Source organism: Protopterus annectens, chromosome 4.part0 (genome assembly GCF_019279795.1).
Source record: "Protopterus annectens isolate FY-2018-M chromosome 4.part0, PAN1.0, whole genome shotgun sequence".
Lineage (NCBI taxonomy): Eukaryota > Metazoa > Chordata > Ceratodontiformes > Protopteridae > Protopterus > Protopterus annectens.
The window spans coordinates 194854816-194881439 of NC_056733.1; the positions used below are offsets into that span (position 1 = coordinate 194854816).

The 26624-nt window shown below is 41.0% G+C and overlaps 1 protein-coding gene across 1 annotated transcript in view; it reads left to right on the forward strand.

Annotated features, from left to right (window-relative positions):
- The window catches only part of HGS (hepatocyte growth factor-regulated tyrosine kinase substrate), a 2162662-nt gene that overhangs the window by 1345134 nt on the left and 790904 nt on the right, over positions 1 to 26624 (forward strand). The window contains exon 10 of the mRNA XM_044069724.1: positions 15773 to 15871. Coding sequence (XP_043925659.1) covers positions 15773 to 15871 — 99 coding nt within the window. The remainder of the gene's footprint in view (positions 1 to 15772; positions 15872 to 26624) is intronic.

Sequence of the window (26624 nt, forward strand, 5' to 3'; positions counted from 1 at the left end):
GGGCCGATAGCCTAGTACCAACCTATGAACCTATATAAAATATCCTAATTTTACATATGATATATAATCAGTGCACTTACACTCCATTCCCACCCCAGCAGCCCAAGATCACAACATATGAACATTACACTTGCTTTTGTCCAGACTTTTTCCCTTGTTATAATGCAAAACCTATATTTCTTGCAACTAAAAAAGTACTTGTTAACTTTTAATATCTTTAACGCAAACAACTATCAATGAAGACCCATCTATTAAAATGTCCCTGACTACACAAAAATGTTTTACTGTATATAACACACAGTTTATATCATGAAGTGTTTTATACAAATACTACTGGAAAAATGATAAAAGTCCTGATATGATGGTATTTAAAATGAAAATCAACAACAACAAAAAAGAAAAAAAAAACACCAAAAGGGAGAAAATGTATCCGTAAAAGATTTAATGACAAAGTTGAGCACTTTCAGCCACAATGGCCTTCTTCAGAACATAAAATGACACACGAAAAAATAATCACTTAAATACCCTTCGGCAAAAAACTGTTGCTTGTCTCATGTTCTCCAACAATTATCCAATGTGCTGAGTGACCAAAAATTGCTCTTAAAGTAAAACACAACTAATCTGTTGACATTTTTACTATTCTGATTACACTGCTATTTAGACCTGGTTTGCTACAAGTATAAAACCTAATTTGCCATTTAGGTCCTCTGTATTCTAATTCGTTTTCTCTGTCTCCATTGAAATCATGTGGGACATGATCAGTGACACCAAAAATAAATTTATTGAAAGAATAACACTCTGTGGAATGTTTTACTAAGGCATTGTCCTGATTTCTAACTTTTGTATCATATAGATGATCATGATTTTTTTTTCAATTCTCTGTTAGTATATACTACATATTTAGCACTACATGTAAAAAAAAAAAAAAAAAAAATTAATTCCGGGTATGTCTTATTCATCCTGATGTTAGTAAAATATGGACTTTCATTAATATATCTACACTGACATCAGTTATGACACTTGTATGCCCCTTTTTTCACTTTTGCAGTTTAACTGGTTCCATGATCTAAGTAAGTTTTGATGATTTTTGCCTTTTTATTAATAGTGTTTTTTCAACCCACCACTTTACTAACTTCTTCACAGACTTGTAGAATTCTCCAAGTATTATGTATTGCCCTCTTTATGGCTCCATGGCGATAGGATTTTTGAGCTTTTTTGAGATGTATAGCATCCGCCATACTGATGGTGCCTCTTGTCAGACTGCACATTCCTAAACCGTTTTGGTTCCTACAGAATACATGGGGCAACTGTTCTCACTCCCTTTTCTGTCCTTTGTAAGGAAGGAGCTGAAATGATAGGCACACAAAGTGCAAAAGAATGAGGGCTTGCCCTTCAGACAAATCACTTCAAACCAGACCTTAATCACTGAGGCTTTGGACATGGCAAGGAGTGCACCTATCCTGAGTCACTGCAGGGCATTTAGAGTCCCAGGGAAAAAACTGAACATTAATGTAAGAGGAGACTGCTGCCATTCTCACAGCTTTTAAAATAGTCTAGAAACCTGAGAGAGTTTTCTTACAAACATCAACATAGTTACGTGGTACATAAACAAGTAGGGCACGCATTCACCTCTGCAGGCTAGCCATGCAGGCTTGGAAATGGGTCTTGGAATGCAGTTTACTCCTATAGGCAACTTGCATACCAAAAAAAGGAAAATTCCATGGCAGATAAACTAAGAAGGCCTTCAACATGTCCATGTGATTTGATGCTAGACAGGTGGGAGCCTGACAGATGTACACCCGCCAGGAGAGTGTCAGTATTACTGAAAACCCTCAGTGATAATTGATTCTAGCCTTTTCCTTACTGTTGTGTGACCATGGAGTATATGCTAGGGGAGGAGTTCCCATGGGGGTATTGTAACAGGATTTATCCTCTGCAAAAAGCAAATCTTTCTTTGCATGTCTTTGAGAGTGGTTTTCAGCAGTATTGTTTCACACTACCAGCACAAGCTGTAATTATGTTTGGTTTCATCATAAAGTCCCATTTTCCTGTTTTTTTTACATGGGGTTGATGTGTCGTGTCTACTCTCAACCATCTCTCTCAGTTTAATGTCACTCTCCTACTTCGACAGTCATGCCTGACTGTTACAGGTTTTCCCTCATGCTGTCCATCTCTTTGCTGGACACCCTTGTTTCACTTTCCAGAAGCTGGTAGAGTGCCCTTGATTCTTGGTTCTTTTTTATTGCAGCTCCTCTCTTAGCTAACTAGTATTCCTGCCTAGTCTGGTTCATCTTTTCTATCTCCCACATTTTCCTATACGCCTTACTTTTGATAACGTCCTGGACTTCTGCATTCCACCACCAGCTTTCCTTATGTACCTTATTTCCATATCCTCACATGTTATTTTGAGGAGTTGCCATTCTTCAACTCCACATATTTCATCCTGTTCTTGAAGTGCTAGAGCCCTGAGTAATTTCTTGAACTATTGTCCTTTCTGTCAAGTCAAATAGGTTTGGCTTATTGGCTCAAATCAGTACAGGCATATATTTTTGGACCTCAAATAAAGGTAGTGAGGTATCCCAAAGATGGCCCACTTTGGTTCTTTGAGTGACAGACAGCTGAGAAAATTGTACTTCTGAGCTCCAACTAAACATACTTAGACAGTAAATACCTTTTCCCAAGTGAGCATGGGTCTGGTCTGTGTTTTCCTCCTGCATCCTTGCTCCCCAAATTAGTTCAGAACTTAAAAGGTCAGAATTGATTTTGTTCCCTCTTCTGGTCCAAGTAACACAGTTTCTTCTGTCTTCCTCAGATTGTAAAAGAGAAACCTTTACATCTGCGTTTGCATGTAAACCTCCCCGATGTAGAGCTAGCTCCAGTGGTGCAGAAGGAATAAAATCCTGACTGCAGCGTATGCAGCTTGAGTTTACTTTCAGTTCTGGCAACTGATGGTGCTGTCAGAGGAGGAGGATGAGCATGTCCATCCTGTGGAAAGGAGGGCTGGCCTCAGAATACACAATTCTCATAGTAGTAGGGGGTAGGATACACAGAAGGTGTGCTGGGGGCAGGTGTTAAGCTCACCAAAACACTTAGTTCTAGCCTTTGTAGTATTCATATGGGAGCATACACCCACACTGATAATGCATTGTGAACCTCATGGGGACTTTGTTCTCATTCCACTGCCCAGTATGATTTTGTTAGGACCCTTGTAAAGCAAAAGCACAAGTAACCATCATGGCTGCCTTTGTCCTATCTCTTGTGTACATGGTTATAGAGGACTCTTCCCTCCCCAAACAAAGTATTGGCAACAAACCTCACTAAGTGAGGAGAAAAAACTCTTGAAACAGTGCAGGGGGTGCCTGATACACCCCAAACTGTGTCCGTACACAGACAAGCAACTTGGAAGGTATGACTTTTGCTTCCCTTTGACCATTTTTTTTGTGAGCACATTTAAAAGTTATGAAGGACGCTAAAATGCCATATACATAGAAATCATACCTAACTAAATTACAGAAATCATCCATCTGCTACCAGATAAGGAACAAGCACCCAAAGAAGGTGGAGGTGTCAGTAGTTCCTCACTATCTGTCTCGAGTTGTTTTCAGGTTTCATGCCTGTGTCTGTGAAAATGCATCTCCTAGCTGTTTCTTCCTCGCCTGACTGTCAGTCCCTCATCTGCTTCCAGAGATCAGTCTTGTATCTGATACACCATAGGAGGAAAGTGGCCCCAGCTTGTTCCTGAATTTTCTTTTGGAAAAACCAGCCCTACTGCCTTTTCAACCAGTGGTTTCAATACCGCTGTAATTTTTTATTTTTTATTTATTTTGCAAACTGCTTTCCATACCGCTGTCACTTATGTTAGGACAGTCTTAGAACTGCAGGGTTTCATGTGTATGGACCCCTTTTTGCATTTCCATGAAGACCTTGCTCATTAAATCCTCTTACGGCAAAAGTCTTTATGGATGTAAGCCTGAGCCAAGCTGTGTAGCTGCCATTTTATTCCCTAGTCTCCAGAAATGGAGTGAGGAAATTGGAGATGCTGTACTCTTTAGATGTGCATGGATAGTTGAGACATTATTTGAGTAGAACAGAGGTCTGTAGAGAATCAGACCAGCTGCTTGTCTTATTTGCAGAAAACAAACAATGACTAGCAGTGACCAAAATGGTTAGCACATTGTATAAACTTTTGCTGTAAGACCCAAGGACAGGGCCCCTACAGGAAAAATTGAGTTCTGTTCTACAAGAGGTGCTACAGCTGCTGCTGCCATCTTGAAAGGAGTTAGTTCCCAGGGGCTATAAAAATTTAGATTGGAACTTAAGCGAAGCTGGGAAGGTCGAAAGGCTGTTTAGGTTTTCGTAATGCCGATCCAGAAAATGTTCAAATCCACATTAGCGCATGGTGTTGTGCATTTGCCAGTGTGGAATTGACGTTCTGATAACAGACCCCACTGCAGTTGGGATTGGGAAATGTACCCTTTTCTCAGTGTAATGCGATCTTGGAGTTGGAATATATAATATGCAGGGGGGGTGCAAGGGGGGGGCTTGTCCCCCCTGCAGAAACATTGCTATTAACATGGACTTTCGACATTGGAACTTCCAGTGTATAAATGTCAGTTCCGTGTTACCATTTCCGAAATTTTGGTCATTCATTATTACCAGTTTCGGCAAACTGGTTTTATCAAAAAATGGCAAGTTATTTTGATCCATATTTTGATAGTAAACCATTCCCAAGATGTCATACAAGCAGCCTTCTAGTTACAGGGCCATTTAGATGTGATTTCAATGGCAAGGGATGGATTTGCGGTTGCTGTCCTGAAAGTCAGCCTCTTAGCAGTGAACAAATGACCCTACCTGAAATGAGCCAGATTTAGGAATCTTCCCTTTGGTTTTGACTGCAACAGGTATCCACACGTGTGCTACAATAATTGCTACAAGAAGTCTGGTATGGTAAAGTGCTATACTAATAAGCTAGTAAAAGTGCAGAGTGGAGAGGAGAGAACTAGCAGATCTAAGGGAAAAATTGAAGAGCATACTTCGGCACCTCTCAGAAGCTTACAAACAGTCCTGGTTACAGCAAATCTGTATCTGGACTAAACTAGTTACAGGAAAGGTGGGAAACGAGCGCAAGCACTGGCTTTTAAACCAGAAAGATGAAAGAGATGGAAAAAACTGCCCAAACGGCCAATAAGCCACAATTTCTGGGCCAGAAACCACTCTTCTTGTGGTAGGAAGGCTACCTAGTGCTTAACCACCCCCACTGATCAGCTAAAAGGCTTCCCTCCAACACAGAAAGGCTTCATAAGGGCATAGGGCTTACCACCATGTATTTATGAATATCTGTCAGCCATGTGCCTGGGGATCATATGCATGTAAAACCCCACCACCAGTCCAAGGCTTTATTTATTTATTTATTTGCAGTTTGTTTACCAGGAAAGTCCATTCCAAAAATGAGCCCGTTTTCAATGGAGGCCCGGGGAGAAAAGCTACAAAACAGTTTTATAATAAAAATAACAGAATGTTCAAATGTAGTTATACAATAGAAATCAACAGAATATCATGATACAATTTTACAATGAAAATTAACAGTAAGACAGTTATACTTAGATTTTAAATTAAAGACTGAAAAAAAGTTTAAAATGTATAAATTTATGGAAATAAAACAAGACAACCACAAAGTGGATCAGGAAAAACTATTGAATGATTGTTGTTATGGTTGTTGTTATGGTGTATTCTTAGGACACATAAAATTACAATAGTAGGCTATAAAAAGAAAGTGAGAGGTATACTTTCATAAGGCAGAAATAAGGAAAATAATTAAGAATGGGACCTTAAATAGGGAATGTTGCTAGTTGGTTTTAATTACGAAGAGAAAGGTGGATAGAAATAGTGGAGAAATAGTGATTGGATAACAAGTAGGATAGAGCAGGGTGAGGATGCAGTGGAGTGTGTCAGGTGGGATGAGAACAGGAACAATCCCATCGTGAAGAGAGGTGGAAGTGAAGGAGGTTCTTAAAGGAGGAGAGGTTATGGGTAGTACGAATATGTGGAGGAAGGGAATTCCATAGTCATGCTAGTGAGAAAGATAGAAGTGTCCCTGGAGTGTGTATAGGCTTATGTACTAGGAGGTTCTGGTTGCTGGACCTGAGTGGTCTGCTAGGCTGGTGTATATGGAAGGCAGAGGAGAGTGATGGACACTATGATGGTTTGAAGATGAGTTTATGGGCAGTGGAGAGTTGGATGTATGAAAGATAGTTTGGGAGTTCTAACCAGTTCAAGGAGTGGAGAGCTTTGCAATGGTGGGAGGAGTAGTTGGATCCAGTAGCAAACTTGGTGATTTTGTTGTAGCAGGAAGCTAGTTTGGACTTTAGGGAGGATTGAAGGCAAGTAAGGAGAGGAGCACCGTACGGAAGGGAGGGGAGGAGATATGTAGTAGAGAGGGTATGTTTGGATGAAAGGGTGAGATAACGGTTGTGGCGATATAACATATCCAATTTTTTGTATGTTTTCCTAATAGTTTGTAAGTGGATGTCAAATTTTAATTGATCATTGGTAAGGACTCCTAGAAGTTTAGAGTGGGAACTATTTCAATTGGCGTTGAATTTTGGCTAGTTATAGAGAGAGTTCTATCAATTTTGCAGGATTTAGAAGGGAGAAATATCATGATCTTAGATTTTGAAAGGTTTAGAGCAAGGTGATTATTGAACATCCAAGACCCAGTGCAGGAGAAAGCTTCTTGAGTTAGTTTCATAAGTGTAGGGAGGGATTTGGCAGAACAGATAATAGAATCGTCAGTGTATTGGACCAGTTTAGCATTTGGGATAGTGATGGAAGTCATTGATGAAGATGTTGAACAGTAATAGGCCTAGTATAGAGCCTTGTGGGACTCCTGTGGTAGTATGAAGGAAGAAAGAGATGGAATTTTTCCATTTGACGGCTTGCTGTCAATGAGCAAGGTAGCTGGAAAACCAGTTAATGGAGGATGGGGAAAGATTCAAATAGGATAGCTTAGACAGGAGGAGGTTGTGTGAGACTGTATAGAAAGCTTTGGATAGATCTAGGAGGAGGGTTTATATAATGTTGCTGGAGTCACGTGCATGGTTGATGGTTTCAAGAAAGGAAAGGAGTGTTGTAGTTGTGCTGTGTCCGGGTCTGAAGCCATCTTATGTTGGGGTCAGCAGTTGGTTGTCTAGTAGATAGGGTAGGAGTTATAGGTGGATACATTTTTCAAGAATTTTAGAAATGGGAGATAGAATGACTATTGGACGGAAGTTAGAGATTTCAGTATTGTTGCTTCCCTTGTGAAGGGGAATAATGGATGCTTTTTTCCAGAGAAGGGTTACATAAGATTCTTGAATAAATCTGTTTATTAGGATGGCGATAGGAAGAGCTATGCCATCAGCAGCTAGCTTAAGGAAGTTGGAGGGCAGATCATCTGGGGCATTTGAACAAGGTTTTAATTTCTGTAGAAGTTTTTTATGGTAGCAGTTGGAATATGTTTGAATAAGAAAGGGGGTGCTGAGTACGGTTAGATTTAGAATGGGTTGGGAATGAGGAGGAGGATGGGGATGGGGACTTACCTTAAGTATTCTTAGGGAAGGAAGTGGTGAGCTTAGTTAGATTTAGAATGGGTTGGGAATGAGGAGGAGGATGGGGACTTACCTTAAGTATTCTTAGGGAAGGAAGTGGTGAGCTTAGTTAGATTTAGAATGGGTTGGGAATGAGGAGGAGGATGGGGATGGGGACTTACCTTAAGTATTCTTAGGGAAGGAAGTGGTGAGCTTAGCTTTTAAGTCTATAAAGAAGATGTTAATTTGTATAGCCAAGGAGAGGTCAGAAGAAGTAGGATCTGGACAGGGATTGTCTTTTTTTATCAGGCTGGAGCAGGGTAGAGATGCTGCTCCAGAACTTTTTAGGGTTTGATTTAGGATTATTTTATAATACTGCGTAGTAAGATTTTTGGTCTGAGGCAATTTGTTTTATAACTTTATTGCGAAGTTGTCTGTAGTTGGCTAAGTTAATGGGTGCCTTATGATGTTCTTCATCTCACATTGCTGCAGTCCTAACACTAGGGTAGTCCGCTGTCCCTCGGTCGGCCCGAATATCAGAGTATAAGGCTGACGTCGGTCAAGGCGCATTTGACTGACATCAGAACGTCAGGGTACAAATGCGCATGACCGACGTCATATCCTCAGTCTTTTTTGCCGCATGGTCCGATGCAGAAGCAGTGTTGCAAGTGCCGTTCGGCGTTCTGAAATTTTTCGAATTCGGAGTTTCAGACCGAAGTCAGAGTTGGTTAAGTACCCCGTTGGGGAATATTTTGGTTTTTTCTTGCCTCAGTGGTTTACCGGATGTCAGAAAAAGTGAATAACTGTATTTCTTGTGGGAAACGGATACCGCATAGGGATTACCATATTTTGTGTATACCTTGTTTGGGACCTGAGCACGACGTTGTTGGGTGTCGCTTTTGTGCTAGGTTCAATAAACGCACTATTAAGCGAAGGTTAGATTGTGCCAGGTTGGTTTTTGGGAAGCGGTGCAATTACAATATGCCGTCGGATGCTCCGACGCCGGCTTCCTCAAAGAAGCGCAAAGACAAGGCAGTCAAACCTAGGTTAGAGGAGTCGTCCGAACCGGACGCCGGTTCTTTAGAGACGTCAGTGGAACCGGTGGTTCCGACTGAGGCCTCTCTGGAGTCCCAGGGAGAAACTTTGATTTTACAGGATGTGGCCTCCCAGGAGGCAGGTCAGGCTGCAGGGGCTTCTCAGATAACTGTACTCCCCTCCCTTCCTAAGGTGTCTAGGCTCTCTCTTTCTGTTTCCAAGGCTTCTCCTAGAGGCAGGTCTAGTTTAGCTTCTGTGGGTGTCACTCCTAGTTCTTCAGGTTCTGTGCCCAAGAAGCACATGCTTAAAATGGCAGAAGACTTAATTACTTTAATTAGAGGCTCTATGCCCCCTCCTGATAAGAGGCCTAGGATGGAACCAGTGTTGGGGGATTATGAGCAGGCTTCGGATGTGTCTGAGTCTTCGGCTGAAGACTTGCAGGAGTATTCTCATTATTCTGATTCTGATGTGGATGATTCTACTCCTTCTGCTTCTCCTCCTGAGGATTTTTCTTTTTCAGAGACTCTTCATTCCATGAGAGAGCATTTTAAATGGGAAGGTCAGGACTTCTCTGATTCCAGGAAAAGGCTTAGGGAATTTTTGTTTTTACCCCAGCATAGGCCTTTGGCTATACCTCCTGTTCTGAATGTGGTGGACGATGTGTTTGCAGAGGCTTCTCTTAATCCTGATTCTTTGCCTCCTGCGCCTGTTAAACCAGATAGGTATTACAGGGTACCTGAAGCTCATAAGTATCTTTTTAAGAGTCCTAGGGCAGACCCAGAAACTGTTAGCCAGGGGCCTAAGGGTGTTAAGGCTTCTGTTGTCAAGAATCCGGTTCCTGCAGATAAAGAGGCCAGGGCCTTGGATAGATGGGGAAAGAAAGTTTATACTTCTTCCACTCTATCCATGAGAGCTTTGAATTGCCAGTTTCACATGTTGAAATATCAGAATTATCTCCTTTCACAATTGAAGTCTAAGGTTGATGCTCTGGCGGAAGGTATTGATTGTAAAGAGTTACAAGATTTAGTGCATGTTTCTGAACAGGTGGGTAAGCATTCTTTGCAATGTGGTTTTGATGCTGTACAGGCCTCGTCTAGGGTGGCTGCCACTGGGTCAGTTCTTCGCAGGCATGCCTGGCTGAGGGATCAAAATTTATCTGACCATGTTAAAACAAGGATTTTGGATGCTCCTTTACAATCTGATGTCTTGTTTGGTTCTCCTGTTGAAGCAGTTTTAAAGAAAATGGAAGACAAGGCTAAGTCTATGCAGACTGTTAAAGATTTTTTGCAGGTTCAGCCTCCAAAGTTTAGTAGAAATTGGCCTACTAAGGGGTGGACGTATCCTTCTTATGATTCCCAGTCTAGGGGTAGATCTAGACGTGGCAGGGGCAGAGGTCAGGGCTCTTTCAGGCCTAGAACAGGGAGTTCTCCTGCACAGTCTTTGGGTGAGGGCAGGGGTCAGTCCTTTCGTAAACAGACCCAATGACCTACCTTTTCAGCTGCCAGAACCTTCTCGCCTGGCAGCACCTTTGGGAGGAAGGTTGGCACTTTTCAAAGAAAATTGGAGTATAATTACCCAAGACAGATGGGTATTGGATATCATACACCACGGTTACAGGTTTTATTTCCATACCTTGCCTCCTTTCAAAGGCATGCCAGACATTCCTCCTCAACAAAGAATAGAGGCTCACAAGCAAATTTCTCTGTTACTCCAAATAGGGGCCATACAGCCGGTTCCTATGCCAGAAAGGGCCTGGGATTTTATTCTCGCCTGTTCCTAGTACCAAAAAGGGGAACACGTGGAGACCAATTTTGGATTTATCTATCCTCAACACTTATCTGGACATTCCCAAGTTCAAAATGTTGACGTTACAACAGCTTTTACCTCTACTGGGCAAGGATCACTGGATGGTAACTTTGGATCTCAAGGAGGCTTACCTCCATGTTCCTATCAGACTAAATTGCAGGAAGTATCTGCGTTTTGACTGGGACTTCTCACTATCAGTTCTCTGCATTGCCCTTTGGCTTATCTACTGCCCAGAGTATTCACGAAAGTTCTGGCTCCAGTGATAGCTTTCTTCAGGCTAAAAGGAATACAAATCTATCCTTATTTGGACGATTGCCTGATTCTGGCTCAAGGAAGGGACGAGCTTCTTCATCATTTGGATTATGTGATAGCAGTGCTAAGATGCCTGGGGTATTCTGTGAACGAAATAAAGTCCAGTCTAGTACCCTCTCAAGACATGTGCTTTCTGGGTGTAAGACTGAATACAGCATCCCAGATGGCCTTTTAACCCCGGACAAACAAAAGAATCTTTCCCTTTACTTCCATCAACTATCTCTTCAGTCCGGGCTGACTGCAAGGACAGTCCTTCAAGCCTTAGGGTTCATGGCATCTTGTATTCTGGTGCTTCCCAATGCCAAACTGCATATGAGGAAGCTGCAATGGTATCTCAAAATGTATGGACACAGCACTGCCAGGATCTGGACACTGTCATTCAAATAATACCTTGCATTCAAAAGGAATTTTTGTGGTGGGCTCAGGAATGTCACCTAAACAAGGGACTCTCTGTGACCCGGCCAGAGGCGAGTCAGATTTTAACGACAGATGCCTCAGACAAAGCTTGGGAGCTCATCTAAATGGAAAGTGGATACAAGACAAGTGGCCTGTCAGACTACAGCATCTACATATCAACTTGAAGGAGATGTTAGCAGTCCAGTTTGCATTAATAGCTTTCAAGGATTTACTTCTTCCAGGGCAGGTGTTGATTCTAACAGACAACACAACTGTCATGTGGTACATCAACAAGCAAGGCGGAACACATTCTTATCCTCTATGCAGGCAAGCAATGATTTTGTGGGAGACTGCTCTCAGTTTACAACTAAATCTTCAGGCAAGGTTTCTGCCGGGAGCACAGAACTCCTTAGCAGATGTGTTAAGCAGACAAATCATGGATCCCCACCAGTGGAAACTGGATCTTCATGTATTTCAGAAATTGACAGTGTCATGGGGAACTCCAGACATAGATCTGTTCGCTTCTCCACTAAACCACCAGCTGCCAAAGTTTTGCACGAAGAGGTTTCATCCCACAGCTTGGAAAGTGGATGCTCTTTCTTTCAGTTGGAAAAATCTTCATGTGTATGCCTTTCCACCTCTGCCTCTCCTCCCAAAGGTACTTCTGAAGGTCAGACAGGACAAGCCAAGGATGATTTTGATAGCTCCAGATTGGCCTCGACAGCACTGGTACCCATTATTGAGAAGTCTAGTACGGAAGCCTCCATGGCCTTTGCCTTTGATTCCACACCTGTTGTCCCAGGAGGACAGTCATTTGCTCAATGTCAAACTTCACTCTCTTCACCTAACAGCCTGGCATATTCTGTTTTGAACCATAGAGGGTCTCATCTTCCACAACAAGTTTTGAATGTGATTTTGGAAGCTAGAAGGCCTAGTACAAGGAAAGTGTACGCAGATAAATGGAAGAGATTTTTGTTTTGGAGTGCAGCAAAGGATTTGGATGTTTCTGAGCCTAATTTAAGTGTGGCTCTTCAATATCTTACTGAGTTATTGGACAAAGGTTTGTCCTTCTCTTCTATTAAGATTCATGCTGCAGCAATTTCAGCTCATTACGACTGTGACCCACCATTGTTTTCTCATCCTTTGTTCAAGCAATTTCTTAGAGGGGCAAAGAATATAAGACCCCCACGAAGAGCTCCTACTCCTGCTTGGGATCTCAATTTTGTGTTGGAGAAACTCACTCTACAACCTTTTGAGCCTGCAGCTACTGCTGAGTTAAAATATTTGTCATGGAAGACTGCTTTTTTGTTGGCCATTACCTCTGCAAGAAGGGTTTCTGAATTGCAGGCCCTTATGGCAGTTGAGCCTTTCTTAATTTTCCATAAGGATAGGGTATCTTTACGTACTAATCCTTCCTTTATGCCTAAAGTGGTTTCTAGTGTGGCTTTAAACCAAACTATTCATTTGCCTACTTTTTATGCAAATCCCCAAAATAAAGGGGAAAAGATTTTGCACACTTTAGATGTACACAGGCAGTTGCGATATTATTTGGACAGAACTAAAGGGTTCAGGCAATCTCGGCAGTTATTAGTTTCTTTTGCTTTGTGTTCTCAGGGCAAGCCCGTGTCAAAACAAACTATTTCTAAGTGGATTGGGTTTTGCATTGCTTTCTGTTATTCCCATCATGGCAAAGAGATTCCAGCTGGGATTAGGCCTCATTCCACTAGGGCTACTGCCACTTCAACAGCTTTTTTGAGGGGGGTGGCAACTAAGGATATTTTGGAGGCAGCTACTCGGAGTTCAGTGCATACTTTCTCTAGGCATTACCACCTTCCACTGTACTCTAAATCCAGGGCTGGTTTTGCCACTGCTGTTTTGCAGGGCATTTTGGCAGCTCCTGCTTCATTATAGTTTAGCCATCCTCCCTTACCTCTGCTTTGGGATTCTACCCAAGTGTTAGGACTGCAGCAATGTGAGATGAAGAACATAGTACAGTTTTGTACCTACCATAAATGTAGATGTTCGAAGATCCACATTGCTGCAGTCCAATTTACCCTCCCTCCTTCCCCTCTGTAGTTTGAGGCGGTTGTGTGGGCTGGGTTATCAATCTGAGGTATATTGTATATGTTGTTTATATTGTACATATTTTTAGTGTTAGATTGGTTGATTGTTTGGTTGGTGTCTATGGGTTTTGACCTTTCTTTTTAGGGTCTTCTGACATCTGGGGCAAGAAAAGACTGAGGATATGACGTCGGTCATGCGCATTTGTGCCCTGACGTTCTGATGTCAGTCAAATGCGCCTTGACCGACGTCAGCCTTATACTCTGATATTCGGGCCGACCGAGGGGCAGCGGACTACCCTAGTGTTAGGACTGCAGCAATGTGGATCTTCGAACATCTACATTTATGGTAGGTACAAAACTGTACTTTTTTGGTACAGCTTCCAAGATTTATCGCGGAGATGCATGAGACAGACTGTCTCTTTGGTTAGCTATGGTGCAGTTTTGGCTTTAACCCTTTTAGATTTGAAGGGAACAAAACTGTTTAGTAGGTTAAGGAATGCAGTATTGAAGAAGGTGACAGCGTTGTCTAAAGGAAGGGTTTTTAAAGGGTTCCAGTTAATATGTTTTAAGGAATCTGAGAAGGTTTGAGCATTGGAATTTTTTAGGGAATGGGCTGTGATATAGTTATGGTGTGACTGGAGAGAAAGGGATGAACGTCGTGCAAAGGCAGGGAGATGGTCACTAAGTGGGTAAGGTACCACAGTCAGCAATACTATGGGGGTGTGAAACTAATGTCCAGTCTAATACTTCCTGAGGTACTATCTTTAGCAGGTCTAGTTGGAGAATTAATTAGCTGTGAAAATCTATATAAATTTATATTTTGTGAGGCTGTGGAAGAGTTTATAAAAGACCAGTTAATATTAATGTCACCAAGGAGTATAGTCTCATTTTGTATGTTTGCTGAGATCCAAGAGAGAATATCCTCGAGAATGGGGATCTTATTTCCTGGGGGATTTAGAGGGCAGCTATGCATATGCTTTTGTTATTTATGTTTAGGAGGGCCATGGATAGTGCAGCTGAAGAAAATAGGGATATGGGCTTTAGGGAGTTACTGTTAGGGGAGATGAATAGACTAGGGCTACTCCACCACCTTTCTTTTTGGTTCTTGTCATTTCTTATGATTCTATAATTGGGTGGAGTAATTTCTATATCCTTGAAGTGAGGCTTTAGCCATGCTTCTGAGATAGGTAAAATGTCTGGTTTGTTATGGGATAGCCAGGCATGAAAGTTTGCTAATTTGTTGCATAAACTTTGACTATTTGTTGTAGCAAATAGGACAGATTTGTGGGTAAAGTAGGGGGATGGAGAGGGAGAGCTAATGTTCTGGTTGGGAGAGGGGCTGGGGTTTGGATGGATGTTACCAGAGATGAAGATTGAGATCAGTTGGAGTAGGCGGGAATAGTGTTGGTTGGAGAATTTAGAGATGGGATTGAGGGTGGAGAAGCAATGTTGATTTGGGGTGTGAGGGATGGGGCAGTTTTTGATCTGTTTGGAATAATTTTTCTGTTGATCAAGTGAATGTCATTGTGGTTGTAGAGATAAGGAGAGATCTAGGGAGTTAGGATTGATTCAAATCTGAAGCAAGTGGAGGTTGTGTTTAAAGGGGGGGAATGACATGTGAGGGAGAGGGGTTAGATAAATAAAGAAGGATGGGAGTAGGGGGAGACATATGATGGTTAAAGCTAGTGAGGGTTTGGTTAGGATTTTTTGTATGGAAGTAGTGTCCTGAGTATAGGGGTGAGTTGGAAGAGTGGGTGGGTTAATTAAAAGGAAAATGGATTGTAGTTAGAGGAGGAATGAACTTGGTGTAGAGAAGTTAATTCGATTTGGGAAGGAGGTGGGAGAAAGGGGCACATGATTTAGGACAGGGTTTGCTTGTGATAGATTAATTTACAGGTGGGAGTGGTTATGTGGCTATAAGGGTAGAGGTTCTGGGGCTGGGTGGAATTTGGGGGCAGGGTAGGGGAGCGGAGTGAGCCCGAAGGGCTAATGGATCGGGAAGAGCCACGAAAGAGTAAAAATTCAGAAACCAATCAGTGGAACAGTCGTTTTTGTATATATTTTAATTTTTGTCTTTTGCACCTTGGGCTACTGGAAAATCCAAAGGTAAGTATTTTCTAAAATAGAATATGGGCACAGTTAGGAACTCAATTTGGGAACTATCAATGAGATAAAATCATAAAAGGAACAGTGCCAGGTCCCTGGAGCTATTATGTTTCTTTTTATGTTTTCTTCTCAATGAACAGGAATGGAATGGGAATGCTACAGTTTGTAAAGTAAATACTGCCACCTAGTGGCGGTCCTATCTAGTAAAAATTACACTTAACTGTAACCTGTGCAGGTAGGTGGAGAAAGAAATTTCCCACATTCCTAATTTCTGTAATACTTAATACAAAATGCAGAAATGGAACTGGAGGAATTCTAAATACTTAACATTGTTTCATGGTAGGTAACAACCTTGCTCTGTGTTTTTTCACTTATTTTTATTCTACATATAGTTTGCTGATGTTTATTCCATATAATTGTTTATTTTTATATTTTAAACACAGCCTTACATTTGCGTATAAAGTATATTTTCTGGGTTTTTTTACACAGCTGCCGCCAAAGAGAGATGAGGCTGCTCTGCAGGAAGAGGAGGAGTTGCAGCTGGCCATTGCCCTGTCCCAGTCTGAAGCTGAGGAGAAGGAAAGAGCTGTTAGTATCCTCTGTGCTTCTTTTTGTACACCCTCAGAATTGCAAGATGTAGAGATGTCAGAGCAAAATTTTGTTGGTATATATGAAGATAGGGAGGGCACAATCAATACCTAGTCTGGACTTGTCCCAATTTATTGTATTGTTCCTCCCCTGACGTCACACAGCTTCACCCTTTTTTATATCTGGCTTCTGCATTCATCCAGCTCTAGTACTCAACTGTTATTTCCAGGTAAATCTGACATGATCCTTTACAGGTTGGACCTTCTGACTCCTCCCAAAGTTGACCTTTATGTTCTCTTTGTTAGGTTCTGGGAGTGAGGGATCCTATGGGGAGTATTAAGTGCAGAGCCCAAGAGCCATCATTGTCGGGGTGGCTGGTCAATGTCCCTAGGTGTAAATGGATGTCAGGACTTGATTGCTGTCTCCTTCATTTAGCACTGAGATACCATTGAGGCTCCTGGTTTACAACAGAGTTTGTCTGGGCATCATGTTTCTCCTCCCCTGGGATAGGAAAGCTGGATGCCAGCCACTTTATCCTGTCCCTCCTGGCCAGCAAGCCAGAGCCTGTTCCTGATCTCTGGTTACCAGCAGTTCAGTTAGATGCCCAGTCTTTGTGTTATCAGGGCGGCTGTCCTGTGCCAGTGTTTTTTTTAGAGAGGATTCTTACAATTTATAAGTAGCTGTGTTGTAGGACAAATGTTTCAAAAGCAAGAGGACTTTTTTCTTGTTTGTCTGTGACTGTAGGACTTGCACCTTAGTTTATAGTTAAGTTGAGCTGGCAGTTACTGTGCAGCTGGATTCTGGAGTAGGAGATTCCTATTTGCTGTTCTAAGATGTACTTTTTTTTTTTTTTTACATTGGTGTAGTTTAATTGCAAGGGCTAGAAACCGGACCTATCCATTTAATTAGGCAGAAAATTGAACTGGTATATGTTGGTGTTATGGGGCTAAACTCCTATGGTATGATAGTGGGTATGCAGTTGGCTCTTGGTTTATATCTTAAGTGGGATTTGGGTGTGTAATTCATTGTATTAATAAGTGAATTTTTTTATAATTTATAAAGCATTATTTTTTATTTTGGTCAGAAATTAGTTTCCTAGGGTTGGGGATGGGTTGTGGTTTAAATTGTTTGGTGTGGGATTAGGGATTCAGCACTTTGAGTTTCATTGGCAGGGATTTTTGATTTACAGCATCATATATGCAGATGAGATTACATCATATATAGAGAGACCTGGTTTATGTTGTGTATGAGATTAGCGTTATGCTAGGTCTTAGATTTTTTGCACTTAGGGAAGTCTGTCTTGACATTGCCAGTTTTGGTGGTGATCCAGGGAAAAGAGTACCTCATAAAGTATATAGAATTGAAAGTAACTAAATTTGTAGACAATTTGAATTTTGCATTAGGTGCGAGTATGCATCAGTGACTCAACCAGTAGTACACTTGCCTTTGCTGGAAGAACAGAAGTGTCTGGATTCTGTTCCAGGACCGAGTATATAGATTCATTTTTCAGTACTGACAATACAGTACAGCTTAAGTGGGTGTGCTGTACTTCTGAGGTGCTGTTCTTTGCATGAGACATTAAACTAAGGTCTTCTCTGTCTGACTTGGTAGCTGAGGTGGATGTAAAAGATTCCATGGCACTTAGTAAAAGAAGAGTAGAGAAACCATGTGTCACTTATCAGAAGAAGAGCAGAGGAACTTTTTTATTTTAAATCTTTGTACTGAAAATTAAAAAAGAAAAAAATTCCTTAACATCCCATGTAAAATAAAAGGTATTCAAAATAACACTAATCTCTTTCAGCGCCCAACCCTTCTATTGAAGCCAAAACTTTTATCTTATTGACTATTTTGTTATTGGCTCATATTTTATCGTACAACTCAGTGGCACATCTACCGCTCCAAACCTGCATAAGCAACTTATTGTTTTTCTGTCCATATCTTCAAAGGTATTCTTTTGCTCTTCATCATAGTAACCATACATTCATCATCTTTTTAGTCTAGTTATTTTGTATCTAAAAATGTCTTTATCTAAATTTCCAAGCCCTTGCAGTCTGAGAAAGTAAAGGGGGAAACTCTGTAGTCTCCTCACATGGACATTCTTACACTAAACATAATTTTAAACTTTTTTTGTATTCCTTCAGTTCCTTAATCTGAAATTTTTATAACAAGACGTGCCACATAGTCTGCCCACTGCAACTCATATTTAAATTATATCCTTTTTAAAACTAGCTTACATTTCATCTTTATATTTCTCTTTTCTGCCTGCCACCTATCAACTCCCCTGAAACAGTTGGCCCATGTTTTCCCCCTTCACCAGGGGTTGAGAGATGATTGAGCGGGGGCATCAGTTAGGCAGCCATCAGGCATTTTCTCTGTGGCTGACATGTTCACGTTGTCAGTAGCTTTACAAAGCCCCCTTTCTAATGGGATGATGTGCACATTCCCGTACCTGCCCTCCTGAGGAAGCTGTGCCTTTGGAGGACTGCTGCCAGCTTGGCAACAGCTGAGTGCACATTCCTAATGTATTTGCTGTACACCAGTCTCCTGTCCTTGTGGTATCTGACAGTACAATGTTTTGGACTGCCACACTCCCCTTACAATGGGCAAGCTTTACACTGCTCACTACCAACCCTGAGCCTGTCTCCTCCGGTGCCCAAGGTACTCCTTGAACTCTGGTTGTCCGGACACAGTCAAGGCTACATCTTTATATGCCACAGTCATGCTAAGCATCCTTTTTCAAAGTTTTGCCCAGCATCTGCAAGATAGTCTTTCATAAAATTTATGTGCCACCACTTTGTCATTGCCATTATTTTCTACATTTCCATAGCCGTTTATTTTTCTGTTATTCATCTTAATATATGTCATAAATATTTTCTTCATTAAAGCTTTCAGTTCTGCTTTATATTTTAAACCTAATACATTGATCAGTAAGCTATAGTGATTATCCTATAACTTTAAGCATGTTAAACAAATGTAAGGAAGTTGAGTAGACAGTACAGTTAATAAACAAAGGCAGAGAAGTTAAGTAGTCATTACAGTTAACAGCAAGCCACCATAAGTCTGTTAATATCTCCCTCACAACCAGATTGAATCTGGATCTCCAGAAGGAGATGAAAGTACACTTTATTTTCTTTTTGCAAAGAAACTGGATAGGGAAATACCTCTGATATGCTGCAATTCCTAACTATATTATGCTTCCTTCTTGAAAGGAAAGTGAAAGGGTCTCCTCATTTGAAGTGTCCCTTTCATTTTGTCTTGTTTTCATTCATTCATTATAATATCCTTTTATCCAAATTTAGTTCCCAGTACCCATGTTTATTTCATATTGAAATATATATCCACCAATTCTAAACACTCTTTCCATACCATTTATTTTTCCTTGTTCATGAGCGAACCCACCTTCTGTAAAAGTTCTTCCAGTACCTCTGTAGCATCTTTCATCCATGCACTACTTCTAGTAACTAATGCTGCATCATCAGGATAAATTAAAATGTTTGGCTTTTTTTTTCTTATGTCTCACTCCCATCTGCTACACTTCATCTGCTTTTTATATACTACAACAGCTGTATTCATTACCAAAGAAAACAGTGCCCCTTTTTAAGCTAGTATTTCTCAGTGGGCACCATTGTTTTATCCTTCAATCCATTTTTATCTGCTTCCCTAGCTACCCGTTAGCATACGGAATAACTTAACTGTTAACATAACTTGCAAAAATGAAGCAAAGCTGTTCCCAGATCAGTGGTTTTAAAAACCTATGGGTTGTAGGTACTTGTACAGCAAGCCTCAGAATGTTATTGCAGAAAGATCACCAAGTTCCTGTAGTTGACAGATTTAGTATGGTAGAACTGGCTGTGTCATAGATTTTTACTTTTGGTTCGTGGGACTTCCAAAAGAGGGAGAAGATTTTTTTTTCCTCTAGTTTTTCTGCAAGCTTGTGTTTAGGAATGTTAGACATTTCCATTTTGCTGATATGGATATGTGATGTATTGATGGTTTAGATATTTTTTGCTGCTATTTCTTCAGTTAAACAGCATTTAGTTAATCATAGTAAATCCCCATACTGTTCAAGAAGTTTCACATCACTTTGTGACAGAATCCAAATGTTTCCTTGTATCACATGACAGAAACTTCCTTTCCTCATTTTTGTTTATATTTTCCAATACCTCTCACTAATTTTAGCAGGTCTTTCATTTATTTACATCAGGTCTTTGATGTTTACGTCAAACTGCATGCATTTTCTCATTTTATACTTTTTGTAATACCTCAATCTTAATTGCAATGTTTTCATTTAACTTATTTGATAGTATTACACAATGAAATTGTGTACTTTAATAATTTTCCTGCTTTTTCAGATAACTCAGCAATCATTATCCTTTTAAGTCTGAATACCTTCTGTTTACCCACTCATTTATTACTCTTAAAGCACACACACTGTTAAAAGACTTCTAAAACTCGTAAGTTAACCTGTCATTTCCTATTGGCACATTCATTTTTCCCCTGATATAAGGCCAGCTGTAGCTCCTCCATTGTTATTTCTTGTTCAGTCATGCTACTGTCATCTTGTAGATATCAAATTTATTTTATATAAACAAGTTACACTGTTCTGTCTCTTCTAGAATTTTCTTATGTCCTACATCTCTTGCTATGTGAATCATAAGTAGCTTATTACTGCTGCTTCTCTTTTCACCATAGTGGCTAATAAAGCTCTTTTTTTCTTCCATCCATCCCTTTACTACAAATTTTTGCTTGCGCATGATGTCCTTCACCTTCTTTAAATTTTCTGTCTGTATTTTATCATCATAAGAAGACAATTTATTTCCAGTCTCAGTATAACTATGTAATTGAAAATGTGCTCCTTATGTTAACTTGTAATTCCACATGTGCAGTTTATTCCATTTCAAATATTTGTTTATAGTTTTCTTTATATGTCATCCATTTATTTGACCAAGGCTGATAAAGCTTTCTCATTTAAACAATCCCCTCATGCAGTGATAACCTAATATGATGGAGCATTTTTGAAAAAAAAAAAAAATTCATTGATGTTTGTCTACTTATAATAGATTTTCAAACCGCGTGTCCTATTAAGCCACTCAGCAACTTATAACCGAACCAAAGGGCTCCCCTTTGGTAAAACTCACAGTAGGGCAACAGTAATACGGTGCTAAAGAAAAATGTCCCTAACGAGGCTATGTAAACTAAAAGCACACGTTTATTACAAAAACAATAAAATGAGAGGTCAAGCGCTTTCCTCCTTTAGCATTGGGACAACTTCAGAACGTCCATACCATGACAATATCATGTTTAAATAGTTGCTATTAAAAATCATGTGACTAAACCATTTAATTCGTAAATTGGTCACACACTTTTAAAGGGACCGTGTGAAAAACTCTCCCTTTAAAATGCTAACGTGAATTTATCAACATTGTTGTAATAGTTATCAAAAGGTTAAAATTGACCAATAAAATCATAAAAATCCAAGTTGTCTGTACCCAGCAACAAAATAAAATGCAAAGTTAATTGTGATGTCCCTGTCTTTAATTTCTTTGTCTATTTTGTCCTGAACCATTTAGTTTATGCAAATACTCTTAAGACTCTTACATTAATATAGTCACCTGTGTCTTCACACAGCACCATTCTATAAAACTTGTGCTTTGAATTTCAAAATAGGTAGAATTGACAGGTATTCATTGATCCATGGTGGTACTGTGGCATTCAGTTTGAATTGCAAAAACAATTCTCTTCTTTCTAACTCTAATTCGGACCATCCTCCTCTTGGGTCCCTGGGTATGATGTCCAAAATACCAAATTTAAATTTAGTACAACCTGGGCAGGACTAAATTTGCTTACACAGTGAGTTGTTGGTGATGCCCCTAGATATAGTGTATAAATGTTCATATGTACGTTTCCTCAATTGTTTTTCCGTTTTTCCTACATAAAAATGTCCAAACTTTTGACATACAGCAATGTATACTGTCCCTTTGGTGGCGCAGTTGCCATCCTTGAGTGATATGTTCATGTTTAATTTTTGTATGATTAACCCTGCTCCTTTTAAAATGAAGCCGCACTGTTTACATGTCCCACATTTACTGGTACCTTTCCTTTGGGGTATTGTGTTAAATCTCATATGTTCAAACAAATATTTTAAGTTTCTATTTGTTTTGTAAACGAAATGTGCCTCTGGCCCTAAGATCACCAAAATCCTTGGATTACTTTAAAAAATCACCCAATTCTTTCTAACAATCTTGCTGATGTCACAATCACTACCCCTAAAGGTCACAACCATATTGTGCATATAAGATGCATCTACAACTCTGTTACTATTGTGATGGTTATGGTGGTACCTCACCTAAAAGGGGTTTGTCTAGTACACCGCCCTTCTAATATCTCTTCACTTGTACTCAAGAGAAGATCCTTGGGGGTAACCCCTATCTCGAAAACACTTGTGCCAAAAAACTAAGCTCATTTTTGAAGTTAGAAAAGTTGGAACACATTGTAGCAGCCTAGACTACCTGTCCTTTAAAAATATTCTTTTTTTTTTCTTTCTTGAGGGTCAGATCCAATCAGTCAGATCTGTCTCGACCTTTTTCAAAAGCTCAAGGACTTCAGAAAAGCTTGTGGGCAATCTCCCTTACCTATGATGCAGTTCCCTAAACCCCCAGATCTCATTTGCCGCTCAGCGAAGGACTTGGTCCTTCCAGGAAGCTCTGGGCTAAGTGACAATTTTTTTTATACATTGTTGTATTTCCTTCTTAATTAATCGACCTTTGTACTTAGTTTATCTTATATTTCTTATTTAGTAATTATTCCCTTACTTAGTCTGATTTGTATTAAGGCCGTTCTTTTAACCGAGTGTTGTTACCTCTTCTGAGCTTTCCCCTTCCCAACATCTGTTTAAGTTAGAGGATGGTTCCCTCTCTTAACTTCTTCTTTCCAGCATCCATTTAAGTTAGAGGATGTTCCCTCATCTACAATTAAAAAAAATGTATAATTCTTCTCATCCAGTCAGTGTTCAGCGTCCATTTTAGTTAGAGAGCACAGCTGTGTGTGTGTGTGTCTTCCCCTTCTCTTTTTTCCTGAAGCTAAAATTTTAATTTGTATTTGAATCCAGTATGTCTCAAAAACAGGGTGAGAAACCCTTAGAGTTTAAAAAATGTGAAGAATGTGGCAAAAAAATGCCTCTAAATGATACCCACACTTTGTGTGTGGATTGCTTGGTGCTTTTACATTTGCAGGAATCATGCTCTATTTGCCATGGCTTCAACCGAATGGCTCTTTTGGGGTGTAAAAATAAAGTAAGGTTTACTTAAAACTCCTTTTTTGAGGCTATTTCACCTGAGTCTTCTAAATCTAGTAAGTCATCAGAGAAATCTCAAAAGTGACCTTCCTCAACTCTAAAATCATCCTTGGAGCCAAGACTGAAAGTACCTAAACTGTCTGCTCCTACAGCTTCTTCAGAGCAGTCGGTAGCTTTCAGATCCGAGAGGTCTTTGGAGCAGCCTCAGCCTTGTTCTCTGAACTCTTCGTCTCCCACTGTGTTCAAACTTCGGAGCCATTCTCCATCATCGAGTCTGTATCTTCTCGGCTTCCATCACCGGTATTAACAAAGTCGAGATCACCTACCTTTTCTAACCGATCTACTAGGAGCTTGTCAGATGACGATGTGGATAAGGTAGTGCAGAGTCTTCTAAAGACACCGGCTTTGGCCAAGTTATTAATGGATCCAAGCCCAAAGGCGTCGGATCCAACAAAGTCCTCTCTGTTTGCACTTATTCCTCCTCCGATCTGACTGCTGGTATCAGAGCCAGAAGAATCGGATGTTCAGCTGATGTCCATCTCAGATCCCAGGACCAAGGATTTCTTTGGATCTAATGGTTGTCCTGAGTTGTTCAGTTCTGTCAGAGCGGGAGATCCCTAGGAGCCAAAACTCCCCAGTCGAGCTCAGAAAGGGGGTTTCGATCTTATCAGATCTGACCCTGCCTCTTGGGGCTTTGGTGCAGGTGATTTCGGATCCTGCCTCTGCCTTGAAGCATCTGTCTTCTGTGCTGGAGAGGCTCTGACTAACATTTTGTCTGATCCAGTGATTATTTTGTATCAGCGGCGGAGTGCTTTTGAAGGTATGAGGAGTGTAATGACTACATCCCAGTCTCAGACACAGTCTCTCTAGGATCTTCCTTCCACTTCTGGACCAGTGACTTCACCTTCTCATGTACCCTTTCTGCAGGAGTGTAGAGATCCCAGTCCTCAGGACGTCCAGCAAGGAACCCCCCTTCTGAAACTTACCCAGATCACCCCACTGAGGAAGTATCTGGACTCCCTGGAAGAGTCAGTCACATCTGATACTGATCTTGGTGATGCAGAAGGGTACCCTCGATCACCTCCTGAAGATGTCTTCTTCAGAAACATCCTGGAGATATTAAAACAGAGAGGTGACTGGTAGTCCATAACCCCTTCAGCTGAGGAGTCGGTATACCTGAAGGCTTTCAGGTTTCGCCCTTCCAACTTTTGGGTGACCCCCCCTTCCAATGAGCTTATTGAGTTAATCTCTTGGAAGGCTTGGGAGACCCCAGACACCGTAGAACCTACTCCTAGGAGGCCAAACAAGTATATTACTGCCCCTTTAGGCAAGCCTATCCTCACAAAAAGTGTAACAGTTGATGCCATGGTTGTGGTGGCGGCCACTAAAAAGGAACTGAGACTAGTTCCATTATCCATCCCCTGAATAAAGATTCTAGGACCTTGGATAGGTATGGGAAGATCATCTTTTCATCAGCAACCTTCGCCTTGCGGTCACTGAATTACTTAACACATTTTACTAGACTACACAGGGATCTGATTAAGGAGTTGTCAGACTCCCTTCAAGAAGCAGTATCTGATGAGGTTGCAGACAAGGTAACCTCTCAGCTTGCCATCATAAATTCTGTTGTAAACTCTTCCTTGAGACTCATCTCATACGTAGTAGATGGAATAAGTAGGGCACCGGATTTAGGCATCTCACTTAGGAGACAGGCCTGGAAGCACCTTTGTGATTTCAGAGAGCCCTTTAAGTCTTCCTTTATTAACGCCCTTTTTGATGGCTCCTTTCCCTTTGAGCTCAAAGTTAGAGATGCTCCCCAGGTGTGAACAGGAAGTCAAGACCTTATCTGCCATTGGAGTATGTTTTTCCACACCCACCACACCCTTTCCCAAAGGTCAAAGAGATGGTGGAAAGATGTGGTTCAAAAAAAAAAATCGCAAAGGTCTTTCCAAAACACAAAGGGTGAAAATTACCCTAGAGGCAAAGGGGGGGAATAATAATCGAAGACGCTGCTCTCTCAGCAGAGGGGGCCTACAGAATCAGGGCTCCAGAGAATCTTTCCTTGGTAAGTTCTTTCAGCGCTCCTGATGGGGTGCCCGATTGTCTGCCACTGGAGGCAGTCGGGGGACATTTGTGTCTGCACTTTCATCCCTGGCTAAAAATAAATGACAGATATGTGCAGAACATAATATCCAGGGGTTACATCATTCCCATTCCCCAAAGCAAAACCGTTCCAGACGTTCCACCCAGTCAAAAGGAACAAGCAACCTTAGAAGATCAAAAGTTGCTAAGAAGGAGTTATCCAAGAAGGCCCCGTAGACCATAGAGGATTTGGAATTTACTTAAGATTCGTTTTGGTTCCAAAGAAAACAAGGAATTGGAGGCCCATTCTGGATCTCAGCAATCTAAAAAATCAGTCAAAAAGAGCAAGTTCCTGATGGTGACACTGCAGTCAGTACTTCCTTTTTTAGAGAAAGACAATTGGATGTGCTCTATAGATCTTCCAGATGCGTAATACCATATATGGATGGAAAGGCAGTCCAGAAGACATTTGCACTTCTGGCTAGCAGCCAGTCACTTCCAGTTTCAAGCTCTTCCCTTTGGTCTCACTACAGTCCTCAGAGTGTTCAAATGCATGGCAGTAGGCATGGCTCACCTGAGATGTCAAGGATTCTGGGTGTTTCCATATCTGCACGACTGTCTCATAACCGTCCCAACCAGGCATCTTCTGCTACAGGCCAAAGACTCCACTCTACAACTGTATTCCTCTATAGGGATTACAATAAACTACAAAAAATCTGCTCTAGAACCATGTCAGAACTTGGTCTTCATAGGGGCAGAAATAGACACAAGAAGGCTGATAGCAAAACTTCCACAAGACAGATTTGATTATCTTCAGTATTGTGTAAGAATGTTGTTCAAAAAGAAATGAGCTTCTTCCAAACTAGTTCTTCAAATACTGGACAAAATGGCTGCTTCAATAGTCCTTATTCCCTTAGCTAGTCTTCACATGAGCAGTTCTATAACTAGCAGTGGCACACAAAATCATGATGATAAATTCAAGCAGAAAGGATCTTCAATGATGAATTCACTCTCCTCTGGTATCTCAAGGCCGCCATTTTTTCCTTCCCATCCCCTAGCCACAGTGACCATGGATGTTTCCTAGATGGGGGGGGGGGGTTATTTAGGGAAGATAGTCCAAGGCATCTGGCGTCAACAGGAGGCCCATTTGGACATAAATGTCTTGGAGATGAGGGTTGTGCTTTTAGCGTTGCAAGCATTTCAAGACTTCCTCCCTCTGAGAACAAGAGCAATCCAATCATACATGTCTGTAGCCTGGGACATAAACAGGCAAGGGGGAGCCAAATCTTGCCCCCTTTGTCGGGAAGCCCTAAGTGTCTGGCAATGGGTTAAATCTTCCAATCACTTTCTGATAGCAGTGCACATGTCTGGGAGATC